Raw genomic sequence first — 27,326 nt, 5'->3', positions numbered from 1 at the left:
ACATGTTTAGGCTGAGTAAATAGCTGTGTTTCCATCCAAAGATGCACATTAGATTTCTGCACTAAACTGCAGTGACTTAAAAAACAATTGTGAATTTTAATCAAGAGAGTCAAAGAGAACAAAATTTTCACTTTCCAGCAAACACACTTTGTAATAAGATATAACCTAATGTATTAGGCTGGATTTAGGTTGTGACGTCAGGTGACCAAAATTCAATGTCTAGTCAGCGACTAAGGACAACGTTATTTTGACGTCCAATAACAATATCAAATGACGTTGTTATTGGGTTGATTTTAGGTTGCAATAAAGTGACCAAAATCCAACATCTTAAACCAAAGTCATATTGACATCAAAAACTGACATTTATTCATCAGGTATGGCAACCAAAATCCAAAGTCTGATAGACGTCATAGTGGTAATGTCCACACAACATCAAGCTGTAACATCATTAGATGTTGATATTTGGTTGATTTTAGGTTGGACATTGCACATTGATGTTGGCCCAATGTTGAGTTCTGACGTCAACCCAATTATATTTCCAAACAAAATGCAAAGTCCCCAGGATATTGGAGTACAAAGTCCATCTGACATAATGTTGACGTCCTGTGCATGCTGGGTTGCTGATAAACTAGATAAACAGATGGAGTTTGCTACAGTAAGAAAAGCAAACGTGGGCCTTTTTTTATTTATATAATAAATGATTGCAGTCCACTGATGCGCTACATCTAATTTGGGGAAAATGATTTCAGAATGAAGTCAGGAGCTTTAACAGACAATAAGATCTGAATATCCAGCACCACATCAACGAACAAAACACCTGAACTATAATTAAACTACAATCAAAGAATGCAGGATTTTCTCGAACACGTCGTTCCCAAAAGTTTTCCACAGCAACATGTTTAGGCTGAGTAAATAGCTGTGTTTCCATCCAAAGATGCACATTAGATTTCTGCACTAAACTGCAGTGACTTAAAAAACAATTGTGAATTTCAATCAAGAGAGTCAAAGAGAACAAAATTTTCACTTTCCAGCAAACACACTTTGTAGTAAGATATAACCTAATGTATTAGGCTGGATTTAGGTTGTGACGTCAGGTGACCAAAAATTCAATGTCTAGTCAGCGACTAAGGACAACGTTATTTTGACATCCAATAACAATATCAAATGACGTTGATATTGGGTTGATTTTAGGTTGCAATAAAGTGACCAAAATCCAACATCAAGCCAACATCTTAAACCAAAGTTATATTGACATCAAAAACTGACATTTATTCGTTTGGTATAGCAACCAAAATCCAAAGTCTGATAGACGCCATAGTGGTAATGTCCACACAACATCAAGCTGTAACATCATTAGATGTTGATATTTGGATGATTTTATGTTGGACATTGCACATTGATGTTGGCCCAATGTTGCGTTCCGACGTCAACCCGATTATATTTCCAAACAAAATGCAAAGTCCCCAGCATATTGGAGTACAATGTCCATCTGACATAATGTTGACGTCCTGTGCATGCTGGGTTGCTGATAAACTAGATAAACAGGTGGAGTTTGCTACAGTAAGAAAAGCAAACGTGGGCCTTTTTTTATTTATATAATAAATGATTGCAGTCCACTGATGCGCTACATCTAATTTGGGGAAAATGATTTCAGAATGAAGTCAGGAGCTTTAACAGACAATAAGATCTGAATATCCAGCACCACATCAACGAACAAAACACCTGAACTATAATTAAACTACAATCAAAGAATGCAGGATTTTCTCGAACACATCGTCCTCAAAAGTTTTCCAGAGCAGATCTAAACGTCTGAGTGTGATGTGCTGAATCTGATGTAAGACATTTCCAAACCCCCTGGAGGATGAGGATGAAGGGGTTTTATTTGAAATTCGAACACTTTGTGCCTGTGAGGAACCTTTTTTTCCTCTTCTTCTAACTGCTGGAGCTCAACATTTTTCTGTGATGCAAAATTTCATCTAATGTCTCCAATCACCTCGTCTTGGAGAAATGCAGTTGCAAAATCGTGTTGACTGCACTGAAGTGTCAGAGACAAAGAAGGCAATCAGCTTTGCTGTTATTTCTGCTACAAGCTATATTCCAGTCTCACTGTGTGTACTTCTGTGTATTTATGCAAGTATTGAGTTGTACTAATCAACATTGTTCATAATTGTATTGTGAAGGTACTTATGATTAGTGTTGCCTGCCACAACTACTGTTCAAAAGTTTAGAATAATTAAGCCTTTTGTAATGTTTTTGAAAGAAGTCTCAAACATATACAAGCAAATATTGTGAAATATAATTTGATTAGCTATTTCATATTTGAATGTATTTTTACATATTTTTTTATTCATTAATGTGATGCAAAGCAGAATTTTCAGCATCACTACTCCCCATGATCCTTCACAAACCTTCTTAATGTGATGATTTGCTGCATAAAATTTACTTAATGGTTTTATTATTAATGTTGATGGCAGTTTTTGCATGTTGTGGATGATAAATGGGAGCTTTTAATAAATTCAAAAGAACAACATTTATTTGAAACAGAAATCTTTTGCTATTTTGTAAGTGTCACTTTGAATAATTAAATGCATTCTTGCATGATAAAAGTATTTTTCTTTCTGTCTTTTACCTTCTTAACGATAAGATTATTAATATTATTACTACTACTACAGACTACTACAGGGTCAGAATTTGGCATCAACAACATACAAGCATGGATCCATCCTGCCTTGTATCAACGGTTCAGGCTGGTGGTGGTGTAATGGTGTGGGGGACATTTTCTTGGCACACTTAGGGTCCATTAGTACCAACTGAGCATCATGTCAACGCCACAGCCTACCTAAACATTGTTGCTGACCATGTCAATCCCTTTATAACCACAGTGTACCCATCTTCTGATGGCTACTTCCAGCAGGATAACGTAATATGTTATAAAGCGCAAATCATCTCAGGTTGGTTTCTTGAACATGACAATGAGTTCACTGTACTCAAATGGCCTCCACATTCACCAGACCTCAATCCAATATAGCACCTTTGGGATGTGGTGGAATGGGAGATTTGCATCATGAATGTGCAGCTGACAAATCTGCAGCAACTATGTGATGCTATTATGTCAATATGTCAACCGTGTTGAATCTATGCCACGAAGGATTAAAGTTGTTCTGAAAGCAAAATGCGATGTAATGGTAAGGTGTATCTAATAAAGTGGCCAGTTTATAATAATAATAATAATAATAATAATAATAATAATAATAATAATAACAATAATAATAATAAAAAGAATAACATTAATAATAATAGTAATAATAATTATAATAATTATAAGTTTAATAATAATAATAATAATAATAATAATAATAATAATAATAATAGTAATAATAACAACATTAATAATAATAATAATAATAATAATAATAATAATAACAACATTAATAATAATAATAATAACAACATTAATAATAACATTAATAATAATACTAATAATAACAACATTAATAATAATAATAATAATAATAATAATAATAATAATAATAATAATAATAATAATAAGTATAAGTATAATAATAACAAAATTAATAATAATAATAATAATAGTAATAATAATAATAACATTAATAATAATAATAATAATAATAATAATAATAATAACAACATAAATACTACTACTACTACTACTACTACTACTACTAATAATAATAATAATAATAATAATAATAATAATAATAATAATAATAATAACAGTAATGATTGTCTCTTAAGAATTAATTTAATATATCTGAAGGATCATATGGCACCGAAGATAGAAGAAATGATGTTAGATATTCAAAATAAATCCAAATTTTTGTAATTACAAGTTATAATCAAGTAAATGCAGCTTTGGTTAAACTTAAATGCATTTAATACATTTAAAATCAACAAAATTCTCAAAAGAAAACTTTTGCCTGGTAAAGTTTAATTAAACCATGACTAATGTGCATTAAAATGTGAAAAATATGTCCATGTTTTGACAAGCATTGTGTTTGCTCACTACAGCGACTACTATATGTAAAAAATACAAAAAACAAACAGCGGTGCCAAAACCTTTGCACACTACACAGTCTAAAGTTGCACAGCAGTAAACCCAAAACACAGCTTGCACCTTCAGCAAGGGATTTATTTTAGAGATCTTTTACTGACCTTCCACTTTGATCTGGTTCCTGGAGCAGGACGGACAAGGCAGGATCCTGAACTCCTCAGCCTGATGCATTGAATAATCCGTACTGGCCACAACGATCCTGTCACCGAACGTCCAACCATGAGGTTCATCCGCCACATCCAGAATACTGCAGTTAGATGAGGTGTCTATAGAGATGGAGGCCTGTGGACGCACTGTTTAAGGAGACAAAACACACATTTATTTAGTACTGTATGAACGTGTCATGTCTTATATAAAGACTTATATGTACCGACTCATCTGATCTGAGACCCATTAAAGATCCACCGAACAAATGAACAAACAATTTGAAACATGCTTCATTTTAAACATGACTACACTGTAAAACATATCGGTAAATTAGCAGGTTTCCATATTTTGTGATTGATGTTATTTTACTTCATTTGTTTATGTTTTTAATTGCATTATGGGATCTTGATCTTTCTTCCAACAACTTTTAACCATGAAAAGTTTGAAAAAAGTGATTTTATTGACATTTTTAATAGTTTAAAGTGATATAGTGTCTGAGGTGGTGTTGTATATTACGCTACAATAACCTTGTAATAAACTGCCAGTACATTTTCTCCTATTCTTTTTTCTCTGTATATTATTTCTTGCACATTAAACTATTGTAAACTACTAAAAATGTCAATAAATGTCACTTTGTTAAACTGTACAGTTGAACTTTTAACATAAAAAAGATCACAGAGCAGAGATTAACATCCAATAATTCATGATTAATTCATGGAAATCCTTAATTCACAACCATAAATAATTGGAACACACTTGTGAATCGCAAGATACAGAAACTGCATGTTCTTCAACAGATTCTTTTTTACAGCAAAAGTTTTGCACTGCTGTTTTCCCACTATTTACTCAACCAAATTCATGTCTTTCTTCTGTTGAACAAAGAAAAAAAATCTACTGTGGAAGTCAATGGCTACCAGTTTCCAACATTTGTCAAAATATATTAATTTGTGTACAACAGAACAAAGAAAGTCAAACATGTTTAAAACAAGAGTAGGGTGAGTAAATAGCTCAGTAAAGTGCGCAGTTAAATTGCTCAGTTTTCATAGAGTCAAAGAGAACTAAATTGTCTCGTCCTGATAAACTGGTGGCAAATTTCAAAAAGAAAAATAGAATTAAAAATAGTAAATCTGGTGATTTTTTAAATATAATAAATGAATTACAACTCAGAAAACGAAGACAAAATGCAATGAACGCGCTATGACTTTTAAAGACCAGAGATGCTCAAAACAGCTCTGGAGATAATTATAACAACAACAACAACAACAACAACAACAACAACAACAACAACAACAACAACAACAACAACACCACCACCACCACCAACAACAACAACAACAATAATAACATCCTGTTGCTGTGCTGGGTTGCTGATAAACTGGCGGCAAATATCAAAACGAAAAGTAAAATTTGCTAAACTAGGAAAAGTCTAGTAAGTTTATCCTATTAAGTTGTACGCATGTTTTTTTTTTTTTTTTTTTTTTTGCGCACAAACTTGGCGTTTCTATTTGCGACAGTCCAAAATGCGCATATAAATAGATGGATGGAACCAGCTAAAGATGACAGAATTCTATTTTTTGGCTAAACAGTCCCATTTCTTAAATTTGTAAGTGCATATTTTATGTATTTCCACCCCTTAAAAGAAGAACTGAATGCATTTAAATGATAACCTTAACAACATTTGTGCATAAATTCTTCTCTATGCATGGGAAAATGAGCAAATGTAATCAATCAGCTCATACAACGGCCCCAATCAGTCAAAATGTGCCATGAATTCTGTGAAATGCTTTTCAGATGTAATATTTTGACTTGCGATCAGATGCTGAAACTTCTGAGCTACGAGGCAGAATGTTAGCAATTATACCGATGGCATATTATCAGCTAGTCTGGGCAGCCTTTACAGACATTTGGTGGTTTAGATTAACACAAAGAAATCTTGACTAATAAACAAGATGTACAGATCTATTTTGGGAAAATAAAAGCCTTAGCATGTGACTGAAAAAAGGCAATACTCTGGGAACATCTGCAGCCTCTGGGTAATGGTCAAAAATGATTGATAAGCACAAAATGTGACACTTTTAGGATTTGAACCTGCAATCTTTGACTTGATTGACAATAAAATGTCAGTTTTGGTGCACTCCAGATCAGGTTTAGTGGAATGAAATCAATGTGAATTATTACAAAGTAGAGTGGGAAGTATATTTCTGAAGCTTTCCCATCCATTTTAGTCTAAATATAGGCGGTAAAGTGCTCATGTTATTTGGCGAGTGTAAAAGCTCAAGTTGTTTGTAAACAGCTGACATTTACCAGAAATTGACGGAGAAGGTTAAAACGAGCAGTGGATGCGGAAGCCATCATAAATCACTTATGAAGACATTATCATTTTTGTTGATTTTCTTTTTTATCTTTAACCCCTTGATAGCATGGACAGTCTTGAAATCTTTGACTCGTTTATCCACTTAATTTTTGAAGCATTAATATTTAGGTGTATATTTTTTTGATTAATAATTTTAGCATAGGCTAGATGTATATGACACTGGTATATAGCAGGGGTGACCAAACACTGTCCCTGTCATGACTGTCTTAGACCACTAGATGGCACTGTAGTTCACTTACAAACTCTTGTAGTGAACTACAGTTTTAGGGAACTACAAATCCATACATTCCCTCGTGCACACACCCGGCTGCCGGCAAATTTATACTGATTGCATACACAGCTGTCTCCATTTACGTTTTGATTTCCTGGACTATTTATACACCTTGCACCCATTTGTTTGTCACTGAGTAGTTCGTCTACCTTGTCTAGTAAGTCTTGTTATAGTTGGTATGTTGTTCCTGAGCCTTGTTCTTGTTATCCCGCCATAGTTCCTTGTTTTGTTTGTCGTTATTTTGATACTTTGATTTTTGGATGTCTTGTTTTTTTTTCTGTTATCTGCACTCATCTCATTAAATTGCACTTTGATCCTACACCTTTTTGTTTTCGTCCCTCAACATACCGTGACAGTCCCGGAGGTCTGGTGTCCTCTATATTTTGGCTCCAACTTGCCTCAACACAACTGCAACTATGTTTCTAAAAAGCCTAGTAAGAGCTTGATTAGCAAGCCCAAGTCTGTCTGATTGGGGTTGAAGCTAAAATCTGCAGGACACCGGATTTCCAAGATCAAGAATCCCTGGTATATATTAAATTTGATTGGAAAAAGCAGGTGCATTATTCCCTTTTTTACTTTTTTAAATATATTTTTGGAGTGCATGTGTGTTTTAGTTTTCTACTTAAATGTTTTGTTTCATGTTTTATTAAAAGTTGTTTAGAAATATAGATATTATAGTATATAGATATAATATAGAAATATATATATATTCGAAAATGCAAAACACAATTTTTAAATACGCAAATCCAATTCGTAAATTCAAAACAAAATTCATAAACGCGCATTTCCAATTCATAAATTCAAAACACAATCCATAAATATGCAAATCTAATTTGTAAATTCAAAACACAATTCATAAATGTGCAAATCCAATTCGTAAATTCAAAACACAATTCATAAATGCACAAATCCAATTTGTAAATTCAAAACACAATTCATAAATGCGCAAATCCAATTCGTAAATTCCAAACACAATTCATAAATGCGCAAATCCAATTCGTAAATTCAAAACACAATTCATAAATGCACAAATCCAATTTGTAAATTCAAAACACAATTCATAAATGCGCAAATCCAATTCATAAATTCAAAACACAATTAATAAATATGCAAATCCAATTTTTAAATTCAAAACACTTCATAAACGTGCATTTCCAATTCGTAAATTCAAAACACTATTCATAAATGCGCAATTCCAATTCTTAAATTCAAAATGCAAATCATAAACGCGCATTTCCAAATTGTGATTTCAAAACTAAATTTATAAATGCGCAAATCCAATACATTTGAGAGATAATTTAAAACTTTTAATTGTGACTTCACAAATTATGTTTTGAGTTTATGAATTGTATTTTGTAAATGTGAACTGTGCTATTCATGTATAAGTTTGATTTTTGCGAACGTATCTTTTTGAGACCGATTTGGCTCTATATTTATAGACCTATAGTTCATTACAAAAAGCTTTAATTAAATTATTATTATGTATTGTACATATTATATTATACTAATTTCTTAGTGTCAGGATTCTGCCACCTCGGTCTTGTTAATACTTGTTTTGGTGGCAGAGTCCAGACGTCACTACTAACTATAAAATTATTTATTACCTTTAACCACATAGTATGGACAGTGTTGAAATCTTTGAAACCTCGCCAACACGGGGAGAACATGCAAAATGTCATCTGACTCAGCCGAGACTTAAACCAGCAACCTTTTTGCTGTTAGGCGACAGTGCTAACTACTGAGCAACCATGTCACCCTCATTTACTTATTTATTTAGTCATTTGTAATGTAATGTGTATTTATATAGTGTATTTATTGTGTATGGCCGTATACCCAAAGCGCTTCACCATCATGAGGGGGGTCTCTCCACACCACCACTAGTGTGTAGCATTCACTTGGATGATGAGACGGCAGCCACAGGACAACGACGCCAGTGCGCTCACCACACACCAGATATTGGTGGAGTGGAGAGACAGTGATCGAGCTAATTAAGTGGATGGGAATGATTGAGAAGTCATGATGGCTAAGGGCCGATGAAGGGTATTTGGCCAGGACACCAGAGTTACACCCCTACTCTTTACTAGAAGTGCCATGTGATTTTTAATGACCACAGAGTCAGGACCTTGATTTAATGCCTTATCTGAAAGACGGCACTCACTGACAGTATAGTGTCCCCAACACTATACTGGGGCATTAGGACTCACACAGACCACAGATTGAGCGCCCCTGCTGGCCTCACTAACACCACTTCCAGCAGCAACCTAGTTTTCCCATGTGGTCTCCCATCCAGGTACTGAACAGGCTCAACCCTGCTTACCTTCAGTGAGTAACCGGTTTCGGGCTGCTGTGTGATATGGCTGTGTCAAATTTATTGGCATTTATTTATAACGTGTAGAAAGTTTTATAATGCATTCACTTTGAGAATAGCTTAATAAGTTTTTTTTAGTTTTTTTTTTTTTAAACAGACATTTTATCTTCCACATTAGCCACATTTTTTAGGCTTCATGAGCATAATGTTTGACGGGGGTGGACAAGTTTATCTTTTTTTGGGAAAAGATAAGCACCAGGACTAATTTATTTTTAATCACAGAGAATAGGGCACAATCCCAAATAAGGAAGCATCCCAGAAACCAAAAAACTTCCTTTGGGTCTAGATCTAAAGCACCAGTCTCAATCAAAGTTTAGTTTCGGAGATGAATTATTAAGTCACATATTGTGGGTGTTAAAGTGAATAAAACAGATGGAAAATATATCTATTGATGAAATAACTGCAGCCTTGGTTTGTGTGAAAATGTGAAATGAGAAGAACCCAAACCCTCATCCCCTGATAAAGATCTCTGATTAAAACACTGAAAAAAATAAAAAAGTAATTGAATAATTATACTAGATTTTTTATTATATCAATAATTATTTTCATTGTGTGTTTTGGTCCTGCACCTTGCTAGAGATTTTGGATGTTCATATTTTTCTTTTTCTTTTTTTTTCAGAATTATTAAATTAATCCCACAACCCTCAAACTTTTCAACAGTACTCTACAAAATACCAAAACTAAAATGAATGTGATTTATACATAAGTACCCACGTTATATTGACAAATGTTCAACTTTATCCAATTATTATTCGACGGATTAGGGATAAGAGTATTAAAAATTTTATTAATATTACTTTATTTTATGTTATTGCTTATGCTATAATAATGTCTGATTTCACCAAAAGTATGGGGTATAGGACGTCAACATGACATCAGATTGACGTTGTAACCCAACGTCATGGGGACTTTGCATTTTGCTTGGAAATGAAAATGGATTGACGTCTGAAGTCAACATCAATGTAAACATCCAACCTAAAATCAACTAAATATCAACATCTAATGATGTTACAACTTGACGTTGTGTGGAGGTTACCACTATGACGTCTATCAGACGTTGGATTTTGGTTGCCATACCTGACGAATAAATGTCAGTATTTAATGTCAATATGACGTTGATTTAAGATGTTGGCTCGACATTGGATTTTGGTCACTTTCTAACACAACCTAAAATCAACCACACATCATTGGAAATTAACTAAATAACATTGGACGTCAACTCAACATCATTGGACGTAAACTAAACATCATTGGACGTCAACTAAACATCATTAGACATCAACTAAATATCATTGGACGTCAACTCAACATCATTGGACATCAACTAAATATCATTGGACCTCAACTCAACATCATTGGACCTAACCTAATATTAACGTCTTATGATGTTGTGTGCCTGCTGGGTCAATAGGCAGTAATAGGCTTATTATTATTATTTTTGAACATATTTTTCACTGGTAGACATTTTACTGTATTTTTTAGATAATTTACTGGCAATATTTGAAACAATCACCAGTGATCCAGGCTTGTAGATTACTGGGAATCATTCACTTTCACTCAGGACTACAAATCTGTCACTACAAATCCTTTCGTGCACTACACACTCACACCTGTTCCGGTTTTCCGCTGATTGCAGACACACACAGCAGAAACTTTTCAGAACTAAAACTTTAAGAGTCAAGATACATTATTGAGAAATCCAGCCCTGTAAAATATCAATCATCTTCTGCAGAGCTGAAGTGAAGCAGTTTTCAAACACGCTGTATTGTATAAAAGGCTATATAATAAAAAAACAGGCTATAGAAATAGAGGTGGCTTGGCAATAAAAAGCAGCCATGCCATCTGCCCATGTATAAAAAGATATGCATACTGTTGCCATTGACTTTCATTGTATGCAAAAGAGCAGCACTGCATCCAAAATCTCCAATTGTGTGTTCACTAAATGAAGTTGTATCGGAGTGACATGAGTGTGACTGACTGACTGATAGAAAAGAGCAGACTGCTTCACACATACCCAGCTTTCCGCACAGAAAACGCACGTGGTAGTTGTGGCAAATCCCATCCAGCTGCTCTTTGTTGAGGCACACAAAGCCATAGTTTCTGTCAAACTTGGAGAAGACTTCCCCTGTCATGTTGGCAGGGATGCCGTCAAGAGTTTCAGCCTGTAGGCAAAGCAGGAAGATTTATAAGACACAGTCAAACACTCTCACACACATACATACACAGACTGCTGCAGCTGAAAAGTGTGGGGTCAGCACAAATCAGTGAAAACATAAAAAAATAATCATTTTAATTTAGTGGCATATTGTCATTTTCTGCTAATAAACACAACTACTCTTATTTGACAGAGAGCTTTCTATTACAATTGTAAGAAGCAATAAACAGATAATACTTTAAGCACTCCGGAAAAAAAAAAAAAAGAGTTTTTCTTACTAAGAGTTTTTTTTTTTGTTTGTTTGTTTCTAGTTCAAAAAAAAAAAAAAAAAAAAACAGTTTTGGTTTCAGAAATAACGGATTGTACTCTGTCTTTTTCTTTTGTCCCGCCTCCTTGTTGTTTTTCTATTGTCTCATAGGCTCCCATACCGGCGTGATACCCTGTTCTGATTGGCTGCTGGTCGCAAAAGCATGTATAAAAAGGAGCTTCCGGCGGGGATTGGGGAGCTCATTTCTGTGCGTCCGGTGTTTGGAGTGGAGCTCCTGGGTTTCCCTCACCCCTCCGGTCAATGACCAACAACCAACATTGCATTGATGACCATCATATGTTAAAATATTTTTGAGAGTTTGAGCGTGTTGGGGTGACCTGCCTATTTATTTGATTACTTTTGACTTTGTTTAAGTTAGGGAGTAAGGTAAGATATTTGTTTGTTTGTTTTTTAAATAGTAATAGGTAATTTAGTGGATTTATTTTATAGATTTTTTTGTTTATTATTTTGGCCTGTGGTCACCCTGACAAATTATCATATATATTAACCCCATTTTTCTATAATAAATATCTTCATATATACTCTCAACTGAGTGTGTGAGTTTGGTTGTCGACCGAAGGGAATCTTTTGCTTTAAGTTTTGTTTAGTTTGGGAAATCCACCACCCCTACACATTTGTTTTGTTTTTTTTCTTCCTTAATTATGTCCTTTGTGTTTCCCCTAGACTCGAGGCGTAATAGTGGGGCGTAGAGTGGAAGATGCCACCCTCACTCTGATAGATAAGGCTGGGAAATATTTGGACGCGGCAGATTCCTGTGTTAGGATCTTATTCACGAATTTTACCTCTGCATTTAATGCGGTAAATGTAAATATTCTTTTGAAGGGATTGAACGATTTGCAAGTACACCAAACGCTTATTTTGTGGATCGCCAGTTTCTTGCTGGATCGACCACAGCATGTGTTAGTTAATGGTAAAAAAGTCTGAGAATGTGGTGTTAAATACTGGCCTTCCTCAAGGATGTGTGTTATCACCAATTTTATTTTCTATTTATATAAGAGATCAAAATCTGACACAAGTATGCAGATGATATGGCATTGGTGGGATGTGTAAAGGATACACAGTTATCGGATAATTCTCTCAATTTTGTCAATTTTATCGCAAGTTGGACAACAGAGAATTCCTTGCAGCTTAACATAAGTAAGACGAAAGAAATGTGTTGTGGAACAAACAAAATATGAACATTTTGTGAGCCTTTTTGACTAACTGCATCTCTGTTTAATGTTTATTGTCTTCTTTTGTGTTGTCACTTGTCACTTTATGTGGAAGCTTCTGTAGCCAAAACAAATTCCTTGTGTGTGTGAAGCACACTTGACAATAACACTGATTGTGATTCTGATTAATGGGGAGGAAGTTGAACAGGTGAGATCGTTTAAATGTTTAGGTGTGGAGGTTGACTTTCAATTCTCTTTTGATAAACACTCAAAGAATGTTTTTAAAAAGTCTCAGCAGTGGTTGAGTTTGGTGAGAAAACTTGAGAAGGACATTTTGATTGTCGTATATAAATCACTTATTGAATCTGTCCTTACTTTTAATATTGTAGTCTGGTTTAACTCCCTCTCTTTTACAAGCAAAAATAAACTTTTAAGGTTGATAAACATAGTGAATAAAATAATTGGCGAGAGACAAACACCTCTCACTGATTTATTTATAGCAGCGACCAAAAGAAAAACATCCACTATTGTGGAAGATTCTTTCCATCCTTCACATGGTTCCTTTAAATTATAGACTGTATAAAGTCCCTTTAGCAAAAAAAAAAAAAATGGCCAAGTACGAGAAGAAATTTAATCCCACTGCCATTGTTTATTTTGATAGGATTTTTAAAAATAACTGTGTAAGTGTTTCTGTAGCCTATGTCTAAAGACAATTAAAATTTTAATTTTAAGACAAAACTCACATAATTTTGACACTATTTCTGAAACCAAAACTGTTTTTAAATTTTTTAAAATGCTTCTTAATTTATGAATATAATATATCCTTATACAACCTAGTTCATCAACCTAGTTCATTCACCAATAGCTTATGTCTTTGGACTGTGCGGGAAACCGGAGCACCTGGAGGAAGCCCACGCCAACAAGGGGAGAACATGCAAACTCCTTAAATTAAATTAAATTATTTTTGGCTTAGTCCCTTTATTATTTAGGGGTCACCATAGAGCAGGGGTCTCAAACTCGCGGCCCGCGCGCCATTTGCGGCCCTCAGTGCAATATTTTGTGGCCCGCACCGACAGCTGTACACTGACAGAATCAGCGGAGCGGGGAGAGAGAGCGCTCCCCGCTCCGCTGATTCTATCCGTACACAGCGGTCACTGGCATTCCCCGCCCGCCGTGTAAACAAAGGGGCGGGGATGCCGATGACGTCACCAGGCACCCCGCCCCTTTGTTAGACGCTGTGACGGGCGGGAAGTGTTAGGAGGGAACTCGCGCTGGCCAGAACCAAGGTAAGCTGTTCCCGCCACTGCCTGCCACTTAGCTACCTATCTGCAGCCTGCCACCTACCTAGCTACAGCCTGCATCTTATATATATTATAGGTAGATACAGACTGGTACAGACTGATGTGACTGGAGTGGGGTTCAAGCGGACCATGTGCCTTTTTGGGAGCACATATTTGTGTGAGAAGTTATTCTCCACCTTGAACTTCAATAAGTCAAAGTACAGGTCTAGACTTAATGATGATCATCTTCAAGCCATACTGAGGGTCTCAACTGCTTCCGCTCTAAATCCAAATGTGGTTCAGATTTGTGAGAAGAAGCGCTGTCAAGTCTCTGGCAGCAAGAAGTAGGCAAAAGATGCCATGTTCAGAAGAACTGTTCATAATCTTCACTCAATGTTCTATTAATGTTCAGGAAACTTCATGTTCAGAAGAAATAATTAAAGCTGTTAATAATGACATTTGAGGACTTTTTTTTGTAAAATCCCTTATGCGGCCCAGCCTCACCCAGACTTTGCCTCCTGCGGCCCCCAGGTAAATTGAGTTTGAAACCCCTGCCATAGAGGAAAGATCCACAAACTTATCCAGCATATGTTTTACGCAGCGGATGCCCACCCAGCCATAACTAATTTAATTTAATTTAATTTAATTTAATTTAATTTAATTTAATTTAATTTAATTTAATTTAATTTAATTTAATTTAATTTAATTTAATTTAATTTAATTTAATTTAAGGAGTTTGCATGTTCTCCCCATTTTTTTACATTTTTGTAAAATTATCATCATTCTGATTAGGCAAAAAGTTGGATTATTTTATTTGTTGTTTCACATTTCAGATTTAAATCAGTAGTGTAATGTGAATGGGACGCTGACAATGAAATGTGGATCCAAATGCAGGGTTTATTAACGAGAATGGTCAGGCAAACAATGGTCAAAATAGGGGCAAACAGAAGTACAAAGGCAAATGCAGAGTCGTGGTCATAAACAGGTGGAAGGTCAAAAGGCAGGCAGCGTACAGCAATAAAAAATAAAACAAGGCAAGGGTCTAACATGGCAAAACAAGGCAAAGTAACGTGTCGTAATGTTCACAATACTGCATACAAGACTCAGAAACTAGTGTGTGTGTGTGTGTGTGTGTGTCTGTGCTGCTTTTAAAGTCCATGTCATCATTTCTTAACAGCTTCAGCTGTGTGTGTTAGCAGTCAGCCAGGATTAGGAACTGGTGCGTGTGTGTGCAGTGCATGACTGGAACTTGTAGTCCATATAATGGCGGATTTGATTTTCTATGCGATCTGCCAGGATTAGATCGCTAATGATTGTGACAACTAGAATGTTCAAGAATGTCATTGTTTCAGCTGTACGATGGTAAGGTTAAACATTTCTGATGTCACAAAGTAATTTTGTTATAAAATGTGCAAGTTTTCATTATTTTTGTCAGGTATTTAAAGTTTGTGCATGTGCATGCACTCCTGTATGTGCAAGCATTCACAGTGAACATATGTTTACCTCCATATCTAGAGGGTTACTGCACATTCTCTCAGGAAAAGCTTTGTGGAGGTCAGACACTTTCTCCCAGTCACCCGATCCTCTCTCATCATCGCGGTCAAACCATTCTGTCCATTCGGCCTCTGAAACCCACACAAACACACATAGATTAAACTCCGAAAACTCCACCACCCTCATTGGAGACAGGCTCATGTAGATATTAGTCTCATTTACATCTTTAATCTTCCTGTTTTGCAATTCTGCCTGTCAAAGCCTATTTATGCAGAGATAATTGCAGTTCGCCCTCCCCGTTTTGCCGTCTGCGCTGCCAGACCTACAGGGAATTCAGCCTACTTTTTGTTGCATTGCATTCAAATCAAAGCAAACATAATATTAAAAAAAACAGAACGAGAGACACCTCTGCCATGCAATCGAGAAGACGTGACTCCTTCACTCTCGGCTGCGATCAGGGCTGAATTCTCAAGTGATCGCACTGTTTGGGGGATACTTGAAAATGATTAGAAGCTACAACAAATTATAAAGAGCCCTTCAATGCAAAAGAGCCCTCAGAATCGACTCCAGGAGTGCGGTGGGAAATTTACTGTGTATTTGAACATGTGGGAAGCCAATTGGTGCCATGCTGTATACCGTAGTGTGTGTTTTATACTCCAATAACATTTAAACAACTGTGTTCTTAAAGTAAGAAAAACACTATTTCGGATCTCAGATTGGTTCTCTTGAATAATTTCAAACAGCACGTACATTTTTTATGATTCTAAGAAGTCGTAAAGGCTCTTTCTTAAGTGTTCTCTAAATGTTCTTAGACTAAGCATACACTCAATGCATCACTTAGCGGGTTTCCATACAAGTTTCTGTATCTTGCTTATATACACTATGAACAGCAGCTACGCTAATTATTTTCTTTTCTTCTCCATTTCCACCTGGGGATACTCATCCCGAGGTCCTCAGATTATGCAGAGTCACTGATTGGATCCAAGACCAGCGACGAGATGATCTCAAGGTTTCTATAATCCGGGACAAGGCCGTATCGTGAGCTGCTGCTGCGCTGGTGGTCATGGGGGAGTGGAGAGTATAAGACTGATTCCAGTGATGCTCCAGGGACAGACGAGTCTTCGCTGAGGCCATCTTCCAGCTTCCACCGCTGAGACTGCAGCTCTGCACAAGACTTCTCCAGCCAGCGGAGAAATTAAAATGGTCATGCCGAACTGAGTCTGGTTCTCTTAAGGTTTTTTTTCTTTACTCTCTTGTCGGTAAAGTTTTCTTTCCCTCTCCGCTGTCGCCTCTGGCTCGCATGGTTCAGGATTGGTAGAGCTACGCATCTATGAATTTGCTCTTCAGTGTTTGGACTCTCAGTAATGATTAAATCACACTGAACTGAGCTAAACTGAACTGAACTTAAACACTAAAAACTGAACTACACTGTCCCAGTTACTATGACCATTTATGTGAAGCTGCTGTGACACAATCTACATTGTAAAAGCGCTATACCAGTGGTCACCAAACTTGTTCCTGGAGGGCCGATGTCCTGCAGATTTTAGCTCCAACCCTAATCAAATACACCTGAACTAGCTAATCAAGGTCTAACTAGGTATACTTGAAACATCCAGGCAGATGTGTTGTGGCAAGATGAAGCTAAACCCTGCAAGGACACTGGCCCTCCAGGACCAGGATTGATGACCCCTGCGCTATACAAATAAAACTGAATTGAATTGAATTGAATAGATAGCCACCCTAAGCAGCAACAACTGCAATAAATGGTTTTCGATAACTTGCATTGAGTGTGGTGGAATTTTGGCCCCTCATCTATGCAGAATTATTGTAATTCAGCCGCATTGGAGGGTCTTTGAGTATGAACGTTCGAGGTTACAGAAGTAACCCTTCGTTCCCCGAGGAGGGGAACGGAAGTGCCATGAATGGGAGGATTCGGATCAGAAGCCGCTTATCTGGAGAGTATTGAACGGGCCAATGAATGAAATTAATTGGCAGCGTAAGCTTGCGCAGGTGTGCGACATCTGCAATTATCTCAGCATATAAGCACACCTGAAGCCAGCAGACGCCATCCTTTTAAGCTGAAGAGACTTTCAAACAGCTAAGGGACAGTCATTATGGCGACGGAATATGGCACTTCCGTTCCCCTCCTCGGGGAACGAAGGGTTACTTCTGTAACCTCGAACGTTCCCCTTCGGTTGGGGAACTTCAGTGCCATGAATGGGAGAATATGGAAAGCGCCATAATGACTGCACCTTACCAACACCCCCGATGAGGAGATAGTCAAGCAAGCGTGACGCACCCACATCATGGGGGGCGCGGTCCTCCAACGTGTCCCTGGCCCTAATTTATCCTACTTCAACAGAAGTTTTACGGATTTAGATATATTTTTTGGGAAGTCGTGAGCATCTAGATAATTCTAGGAAATACGACAGTACGTTGGGAAGCGTGCAATCCCGATAGGGAGGACGCTGCGGAGGCCATCCGTTACCCAAGGGGGGGATAGATGGCAGAATTTACCTATGGACTAGCCCTAAAAAGGGGGAGTACGCATAGCAAAGAGTGGTTAGCGGAGAGGGAAGACACGGGTCCGCCCAGGGGGGGGACTTAACCGTGGCGGAATAAGCATATGGGATCGCCTAGTGGGGATCACGCATAGCAGGCACCTATACCCAAAACGCGGGCTGACCAGCGGGCAGACCTACAACGTAGTGGGCCAGCAAGTGACTCCTCCGCTGAGTCAGTGCTGGGGGCCACGGAGGAATCTGCAGGGCTCACCTGACGGGGAACTTTACTGACAGATAAAAAAGGCGCACGTACCTCCGTGTTAGGGAGAATGGCGCAGCAAGCGTGTTTCAACACCCTACCGAGTTGTCTCCTCAATCACCAAAGGGTTACCTAATACCCTTGAGGAAACCGGCTACACTCGCAGATTGTAAAACCTTGCAAATGTGTTGGGTGTCGCCCAGCCCGCAGCTCTACAGATGTCTGTTAGAGAGGCGCCGCGTGCACGCGCCCAAGAGGATGCAACGCTCCGAGTGGAGTGTGCACGTACTCCCGGGGGACACGGCTGACCTCGACTCGAATAAGCGAGTGAAATGGCATCCACAATCCAGTGGGATAATCTTTGTTTCGATACGGCACTTCCCTGCTGCCGACCGCCATAACAGACAAAGAGCTGCTCAGATGATCTAAAATTCTGAGTACGGTCCACATAAATGCGCAGAGCGCGAACTGGACAAAGTAAAGAAAGGGCTGGGTCTGCCTCCTCCGGGGGCAGCGCTTGCAGGTTCACTACCTGATTTCTAAGGGGGTGGTAGGAACCTTGGGCACATAACCGGGGCGGGGTCTCAGGATAACGTGAGAGTAATCCGGCCCGAATTCCAGGCACGAGTCACTGACCGAAAATGCCTCCAGGTCCCCGACCCTCTTGATGGAGGCCAACGCAACCAGCAGAGCTGTCTTCAGGGACAGAAATCTTAGAGATACTGATTCGAGTGGCTCAAAGGGATCGGATCGCAGACTCGTGAGAACGAGGGCGAGATCCCAAGAGGGCATGAGAGGGGGGCGAGATGGATTAATTCGCCTAGCACCCCTAAGGAACTGGATGACCAGGTTATGCTTTCCCACGGTGCCGCCAGCTACCGCGCTATGATAAGCGGAGATGGCGGCCACGTAAACCTTGAGAGTGGAGGGCGACAGCCTGCTGTCCAACTTCTCTTGAAGGAAAGAGAGCACAACACTAATCTGGCAATTTCGGGGGTCTTCTCTGCGAGAGACGCACCATTCAGTGAATAGACTCCACTTCAGGGCGTAGGCGCGCCTCGTGGAGGGGGCTCTAGCCTGAGTGATGGTATTAACCACCGCAGTCGGTAGGTTACCTAAGTCTTCCTCGCGTCTAGGGACCACACGTGGAGGTTCCAAAGATCGGGGCGAGGGTGCCAGATGGTGCCCTGTCCCTGAGAGAGTAGGTCCTCTCTCAAAGGGATCCGCCAGGGGAGGGCCGTCGCGAGGAGTGAGAGCTCTGATATCCAGGTCCGGTTGGGCCAAAGGGGCGCAACTAGCAGAACCTGTTCCTCGTCCTCCCTGACCTTGCACAGAAACTGCGCGAGCAGGCTCACTGGGGGAAACGCATACTTGCGCATGCCCCGAGGCCAGCTGTGGGCCAGTGCATCCGTGCCGAGAGAGCCCTCGGTCAGGGAAAAAAACAACTGGCAGTGAGCGTTCTCGGGGGAAGCAAACAGATCGATCTGGGCCTCCCCGAATCGCGCCCATATCAGCTGAACAGACTCGGGGTGGAGTCTCCATTCTCCAGGGCGTAACAGCTGTCGTGAGAGCGCATCGGCTGCACGATTGAGCGTGCCTGGGACGTGAATGGCGCGCAGCGATTTCAGCCGCGGGTGACTCCAGAGGAGCAGACGGCGGGCGAGCTGAGACATGCGGCGAGAGCGCATACCCCCCATGCGGTTGATATACGCCGCCGCCGCCGTACTGTCCGTCCTGACCAGCACGTGTTGCCGCTCCAGCACCGGTAAAAAGCGGTGGAGAGCGAGGAACACTGCCAACAGCTCTAGGCGATTGATATGCCAATGCAGCTGGGCACCCTTCCAGAGGCCCGCAGCCGCATGCCCGCGACACACGGCCCCCCAACCCGTGTTGGAAGCGTCTGTTGAAACAACAACATGGCTGGACGCCTGTCCTAGAGGCACACCGGCCTGTAGGAACGAGGGGTCGTTCCAAGGGCTGAGGGCGCGGCGACACAGCGCAGTAACCGAGACCCGGTGTGTGCCCGCGTGCCATGCGCGTCTGGGGACCCGATCGTGAAGCCAGTGCTGAAGTGGTCTCATATGGAGCAACCCGAGCGGCGTGACGGCGGCTGCGGATGCCATATGCCCCAGGAGCCTCTGAAAGAACTTCAGTGGGACCACTAGTTTGCTGTCGAGCTCCCTCAGACAGTTCAGCAACAGGCGAGCGCGTTCCTCGGAGAGGTGCGCTACCATGGTGATCGAGTCCAGCTCCATCCCGAGAAAAGAAATCCTCTGCACGGGGGCGAGTTTGCTCTTTTCTCGGTTGACCTGAAGCCCCAGTAGGCGGAGATGCCGAAGCACCTCGTCCCTGTGCATAATCAATTGCTCCCGCGAGTGGGCTAAAATCAGCCAGTCGTCGAGATAACTGAGTATGCGAATGCCCGCGAGCCGAAGGGGCGCTAGGGCACCCTCCGCGAGTTTGGTGAAGACCCGCGGAGACAGAGAGAGCCCGAAGGGGAGGACCTTGTACTGCCACGCTCGACCCTCGAACGCAAACCGCAGAAATTGGCGGTGGCGTGGAAGAATGGAGACATGGAAATACGCGTCCTTCAGGTCTATGGCTGCAAACCAATCCCGAGGACGAACGCATTGGAGAATGCGCCTCTGCGTGAGCATTCTGAACAGCAGCTTGTGCAGACAGCGGTTCAAAACGCGCAGATCTAGGATTGGCCGTGACCCACCGCTCTTTTTGGGTACGATGAAGTATGGGCTGTAAAACCCACTCTCCATCTCGGCTGGAGGAACCGGCTCGATTGCACCCTTCGCCAGGAGGGCAGCAATCTCCTCTCGCAAGACAGGGGCGGACAGGGGGTTGACCCTGGAGAAATACACGCCCGTAAACTTGGGGGGCCATTTCGCGAACTGAATCGCGTAACCGAGTCTGATTGTGCGTATGAGCCACCGCGAGGGGCTGGCCCGCGCTAACCAGGCAGGCAGAGCCCTCGCTAATGGAGTCATCGCTACAATCGCTGACGTACCAGCGGTGGGGCAGCGCGGAGTGGGTGTGCTGATCCGGGAAGCACGAGGGTCCCGCGGAAAAGCTGGAGGAGAGCGATTCGCTCTGGCTCCGCACCCTGACTCCGGAGAGGGGGCTGGAGGGCTGAGGGAAGGGAGACCGTCCCCCCAGCGCTCGTGAGCCACTGGCGAAGCACGTAGAGTCTGCGAGCCGGAAGGCAGCGCGTCCCGGACTGGCAGAACTCGTGCAGTCACATCCGGGGAAGGGAAAAAGTGCTCTTTTACTGATGTTTTGGTGGCACTGAAAAGTACCGTTGTTATCGGGGCCCCGCCCTCCAGCGGGGAAAGAGCAAGTTTCCTCTTCTCCAGATGGCCTGTCTCAGGGACGCTTCGCGGTCCGTTTACCGGACTTAACGGCGCCCTGGGCAGGAGGGGCTGCCTGCTTTCGAGGTGAACGCCGCGCCCGCTTGGCCGGAGGCGCAGGCGGGGGCGGGGCAGCACTCGTTGGCGGGCGCCCTCGGCGAGGAACAGCGGAGGTGGATGGCTCGGCGGGCGGAGCGGGCTTACGGCCACGCCGATAGATGACATTGCCCATCGCATCCGACTGCTCTTTCACCGCCTTGAATTCCTGGGTGAATTCACCGACGGTGTCGCCGAACAGGCCAGCCTGGGATATGGGCGAGTCAAGAAAGCGAACTTTGTCAACGTCGCGCATATCGGCCAGGTTTAGCCAGAGGTGGCGTTCCTGAACCACAAGTGTGGACATCGTCCTCCCCAGCGCACACGCGGCGGACTTAGTAGTCCGAAGAGCATAGTCGGTCGCGGTGCGCAGCTCATGTAATAAGCTTGGGTTGGACCCGCCCTCGTGCAGCTCGGCCAGCGCCTGCGCTTGGTAGCGCTGGTAGGTGGCCATCGCGTGCAAAGCAGAAGCAGCCTGGCCCGCAGCCTTATAAGCTCTGGCTCCGAGGGAGGCAGACAACCTACAGGCTTTGGACGGGAGGCGGGGCAAACCCCGCCACGTAGAGGCGCCGCGCGGACAAAGATTGACCGCGATAGCGCGCTCCACTGACGGGATCGCCTCATACCCCCTGGCAGCTCCGCCGTCAAGGGCGGTGAGGGCGGAGGCACTCGCAGCACGGGCAGAGAAAGGTGCCCTCCAGGACTGCGTGAGCCTACTGTGCACTTCCGGGAAGAAGGGGACGAGAGGCTTCGAAGGCTTCGCCTTCTGGTCCTCTACGTAGCACCCATCTAGTCGGTCCGGCCGCGGAGCTGGGGGATAAACCATCTCCAACCCCACGGCCGAAGCAGCCCGGGAAAGCACGGCTAACATGTCCGCTTCAGGATCCGATTTGACAGCGCTCACCTGCCCGGAGGGGGCGAGCGGGTCCGGATCTTCGTCGGACAGTGAAAGCCCACCCTCCGATGCCGCGGAGGACATCTGATCTCCGGTGTCAGCGAGTGTGAGAGCTACCATCTGGTTAGACGGATCACTCTCACCACCCGAAGCTTGGATGGAGCGCCGTGAGGAGCGAGAGGTCCGCGAGCCCGTGGGCGGCGGATTAGCTCCCGCTGAAACCCTCAGATCTGCCCGAGCGCCCGCTGCTTTTTTAGAACAGGAGGCAACTGGGGTGGCTCGCTCTCTTGCGAAAGTTAGCCGCGATCTTAGCTGTGCAACGGTCATGGCATCGCAATGACGACATGAACCGCCCGCGAGCACCGCATTAACATGCTAGACCCCCAAACATGCAATGCAGTGATCGTGTCCATCATCCGGAGACAGGAAACCCCCGCATCCAGAAACGCACAGTCGGAGCGCCATCCTGAAAAGGACGTGCTGCACGACTGTGTTGCTCTTTTAGGAAAGTTGCAACTATACGCACCGCTCTGGAGGACCGGACCCAAAGAACCGCAGGCAAGGGAGTAACCCAGCTCGACCGTCTGCCACCGCGAAGACCCACTCTGGACCGGGAGACACACTCGTTCGCTCTGAAGTGCTGATCAGCAAGAGGAACCCTCATCGACTCACTCAGAAAGGATCTGAAGCGAAAAGGATGGCGTCTGCTGGCTTCAGGTGTGCTTATATGCTGAGATAATTGCAGATGTCGCACACCTGCGCAAGCTTACGCTGCCAATTAATTTCATTCATTGGCCCGTTCAATACTCTCCAGATAAGCGGCTTCTGATCCGAATCCTCCCATTCATGGCACTGAAGTTCCCCAACCGAAGGGGAACCTCCTTTTTAAGGTCATGCCACAGCATCTCAATTGGATTCAGGTCAGGACTTTGATTAGGCCACTCCAAAGTCTTCATTTTGTTTTTTGTCAGCCATTCAGAGGTGTACTTCTGAAGGAAAACAAAATACAAAACTACATAGCCCTGTGTAAAAAAAAAGTATTTACCCCTAAACCTAATAACTGGTTGGGCCACTCTTAGCAGCGACAACTGCAATCAAGCGTTTTTGATAACTTGCATTGAGTCTGTTACAATGCTGGGAAGGAATTTTAGCCGACTCATCTTTGCTGAATTGTTGTAATTCATCCACATTGGAGGGTTTTTGAGTATAAACCTCCTTTTTAAGATCATGCCATAGGCATCTCGATTGGGTTCAGTTCAGAACTTTGACCACTAGGCCACTTCAAAGTCTTCATTTTGTTTTTCTTCAGCTATACAAAAGTGGACTTAAGGGAAAGCAAAATACAAAACTACATAGCCCTGTGTGAAAAAGTGTTTGCCCCCTAAACCTAATAATTGGTTGGGCCACCTTTAGCAGCAACAACTGAAATTAAGCAGTTTTGATTACTTACATCGAGTCTGTTACAACATTGTGGAGGAATTTTGGCTGACTCATCTTTAAAGAATTGTTGTAAATCAGCCTCATTGAAGGGTTTTTGAGCATGCAGTGCCTTTAAAAGGTCCTGCAACAGCATCTCATTTGGATTCAGGTCAGGACTTTGATTAGGCCACTTCAAAGTTTTCATTTTGTTTTTCTTCAACCATTTAGAAAGGGAATTAAGAGAAAACAAAATACAAGACTACATAGCCCTGTGTGAAAAAGTGTTTGCCCCTAAATCTAATAACTGTTTGGGCCACCCTTAGAAGCAACAACTGCAATCAAGCATTTTTGACTTGTCATGAGTCTGTTACAATGTTGTAAAGAATTTTTTGCTCACTCAGCTTTACACACTTGTTGTAATTCAGCCACATTGGAGGGTTTTTGAGTATGAACTGCCTTTTTAAGGTCATGCCACAGCATCTCAACAGGATTCAGGTCAGGGTTTTGACTAGGCCACTCCAAACTGTTTTCATTTTGTTTTTCTTTAGCTATCCAGACTTGCTGGTTTGCCTTAGATGATTGTTCTGCTGCAGAACCCAAGTTTGCTTTCACAATGAATTATATTAAATTGTTATGTTACAAAGAAACTCTATAAAAGTGTTTTATTTTTATTTTATTAAATTACTCCACTAACATATATTCACATCTTTTTAGAGTGAATTAATTCCCTGTTTCAGAAGCAAAAGAACAAAACTGTTCATTTCACACATATTTATGTTTACAAATGACCATTAAACTCATGAATTGTTTTCATATGCTTTGTTGTGAAATCAGTGCTTCTTAAAAGACAGGCGAGTCATTGATCTTTTGTAAAATTAATCTATAAAACAAATGCATTAATTTGACTAAATGCTGTAAATACTTGTAATTTAATAATTATTCTAAAATTCAATTTCTTCAAATAATCTTAAAAATAATAAATAAATAAATAAATAAATAATATGATTTCCATGAAGCATAAAGCACTATAACTAATTTTCATATTATTAAATATGTTTTGGTCATAAAATCATATTAGACTGAATGAATGATGCTGAAATCTGCTTTATATCACACAAACTAAATGCCTTATTGTAATTAATGCAAAAGTGAATAACAGTCAACATTAATGCCGGCAAATGAAATTTCATATTTGAATGTGTTTTTGATTAAATAAATGCAGGTTTTATGTGCTTAAGAGAGTTCTGTCCGAAAATCTGCTCAAAATGCCAGAATATTTGCAATAAAAGTGAACTTTTCAAAGATTAATAGCATATCACTGATCACAAAACAAAACCTGAACTTGTTCCCAGAATTCCAGGATAAACGTGGGCCACTTTTCCCCATCTGTGCACTGCAATCATACAGCAGGACTTTAATTCTACATCTAAATGAGTTCATTCTGAGCTCATAATAAGATCTTGCACACTTGTTAACTAAATGACGGCTCCGCTGATGAACAAACAGATGGCATCTTCTGAATGGAGACAGAAAGATGCCACACGAACAGTAGTTAAAGGGATAGTTCGCCCAAAAATGAAAATTCAGTCATTATTTACTTATTAAAAACCTATTTGATCTTCTATCCTTTGTTGAACACAAAAGAAGATATTTTGAAGAAAGCTGGAAAACCATTGGCTTCCATTGAATTTCTTTTTCCCATGGAAGCAAATGGTTACAGGTTTCCAGCTTTCTTCATACAAACATCCAGAAAGGGGAGTGGAGGTGAAGGAAAACGTTTATATCAAATTCAACATTTAATTTAGAAGCTTGAATTTTATCTACTTTCATCTTGTTCTCTGTTTTTTCTTCATCTTGTTTCATACAGAACAGATAAATTTAGATATTTGTAATTAATTAAGATGTACTGGTATCTCTTCTTATCATCTATATATTGTTAAGGTAATGAGAAATGTAATTAGTATGGAGAAAAAATTGATATTTTAGGCCTAAAATATATATATTTTAGATATATCAGAAATCATGCAGAAGTTAATCTCTGAATTGCTGCAGTAACAGCATCGTTATCGTTATCAAGGTTGAAAACAGTTGTGGTGCTTCGTTCATTCATTCATTAATTTTCCCCACCTTTAAATTACATAATACGTGTAATATTAATATATGCTTTACAATGTTACTGCTTTTAATGTATTTTTATTAAATAAATGTATATGAGCTAAAGCTTTTGAGCTAAAGCTTTCAAAAATAAAAAATAAAAATATATTTGAACATTAAATATGATAAAGGGCTCTATTTTGACAGTCCATGCGCAAAGCACAGGGCACAAACACTTTCAGGGCGTGTCAAAATGCATTTTTGCTAATATAAGGACGGAAAAATTCGTTTTACCCCGTGGCACATGGTCTAAAAGGGTTGAGTTTATTTACTTAATGAGTTATAGGTGTGTTTTGAGAAAAAAACTATCAGAGTCTCATCTCCCATTCCCTTTAAGAGCCAGTTCTGTCACGCCATACTGTAAGCGCATTTGCAATTTACATGACGTAAAGTAAGTGAAAGTGGAAAAACTGAGCATTTCACTAGCAAGAAAACAGTTAAACAGAGCATCTACAGCGCGAGAATGACAGATAAATGATCTACTTTCACTTTGGCTCTCGTGGATAGGGAAACCTTTACGCACAGACATCAATTAGCCTCTGAATAATTAATTTCAGTTGTTAAGCACAAAGATTTGTTTCAAAACTATTTCTAAACTTAGTTCTAATTTCCAGCAAACGAATAATGAACAATAATAATGAAGTGTGGTCAAACAACTGAGTTATATCCTAAAACACATGCTGTGCCCCATATGGTCTAAAACCTGCAGGTGGCCAAATCTAAGCTTGTTTTTAATAAAACAAATGTAAATATGGATATAATAAATAATACTGCTAATAATAATAACATTATACTAAAGCAAATTGTTATGAATGAACTGAAAAAGCGTCCCGAGATGAAGAAGGCATAAAAGCAGTGATTTTTCATATTTATTTAGGCTAGAAAATAATGTTTTGTAATATATTAATCCTTTATATTTATATCCTATATATATTTTATAGATATATATCCTTAATATTAAAAATGTTTCATATGTAAAGATATTTGCGGATTGCTC

General features: G+C 40.6%; 1 protein-coding gene across 1 annotated transcript in view; it reads right to left on the bottom strand.

Annotated features, from left to right (window-relative positions):
* Window positions 1-27,326, bottom strand: part of cemip (cell migration inducing hyaluronidase 1) — a 369,326-nt gene that overhangs the window by 126,820 nt on the left and 215,180 nt on the right. The window contains exons 9-11 of the mRNA XM_087260160.1: window positions 15,653-15,774; window positions 11,250-11,397; window positions 4,177-4,368 (exon numbers count right to left, since the gene is read on the bottom strand). Coding sequence (XP_087116286.1) covers window positions 4,177-4,368; window positions 11,250-11,397; window positions 15,653-15,774 — 462 coding nt within the window. The remainder of the gene's footprint in view (window positions 1-4,176; window positions 4,369-11,249; window positions 11,398-15,652; window positions 15,775-27,326) is intronic.

This window comes from Danio rerio, chromosome 7 (assembly GCF_052040795.2).
Source record: "Danio rerio strain M-AB ecotype USA chromosome 7, GRCz13ab, whole genome shotgun sequence".
Classification (NCBI taxonomy): Eukaryota; Metazoa; Chordata; class Actinopteri; order Cypriniformes; family Danionidae; genus Danio; species Danio rerio.
The sequence above is the reverse complement of the archived record's forward strand: the minus strand, read 5'-3'. Positions and strand labels throughout refer to the sequence as shown.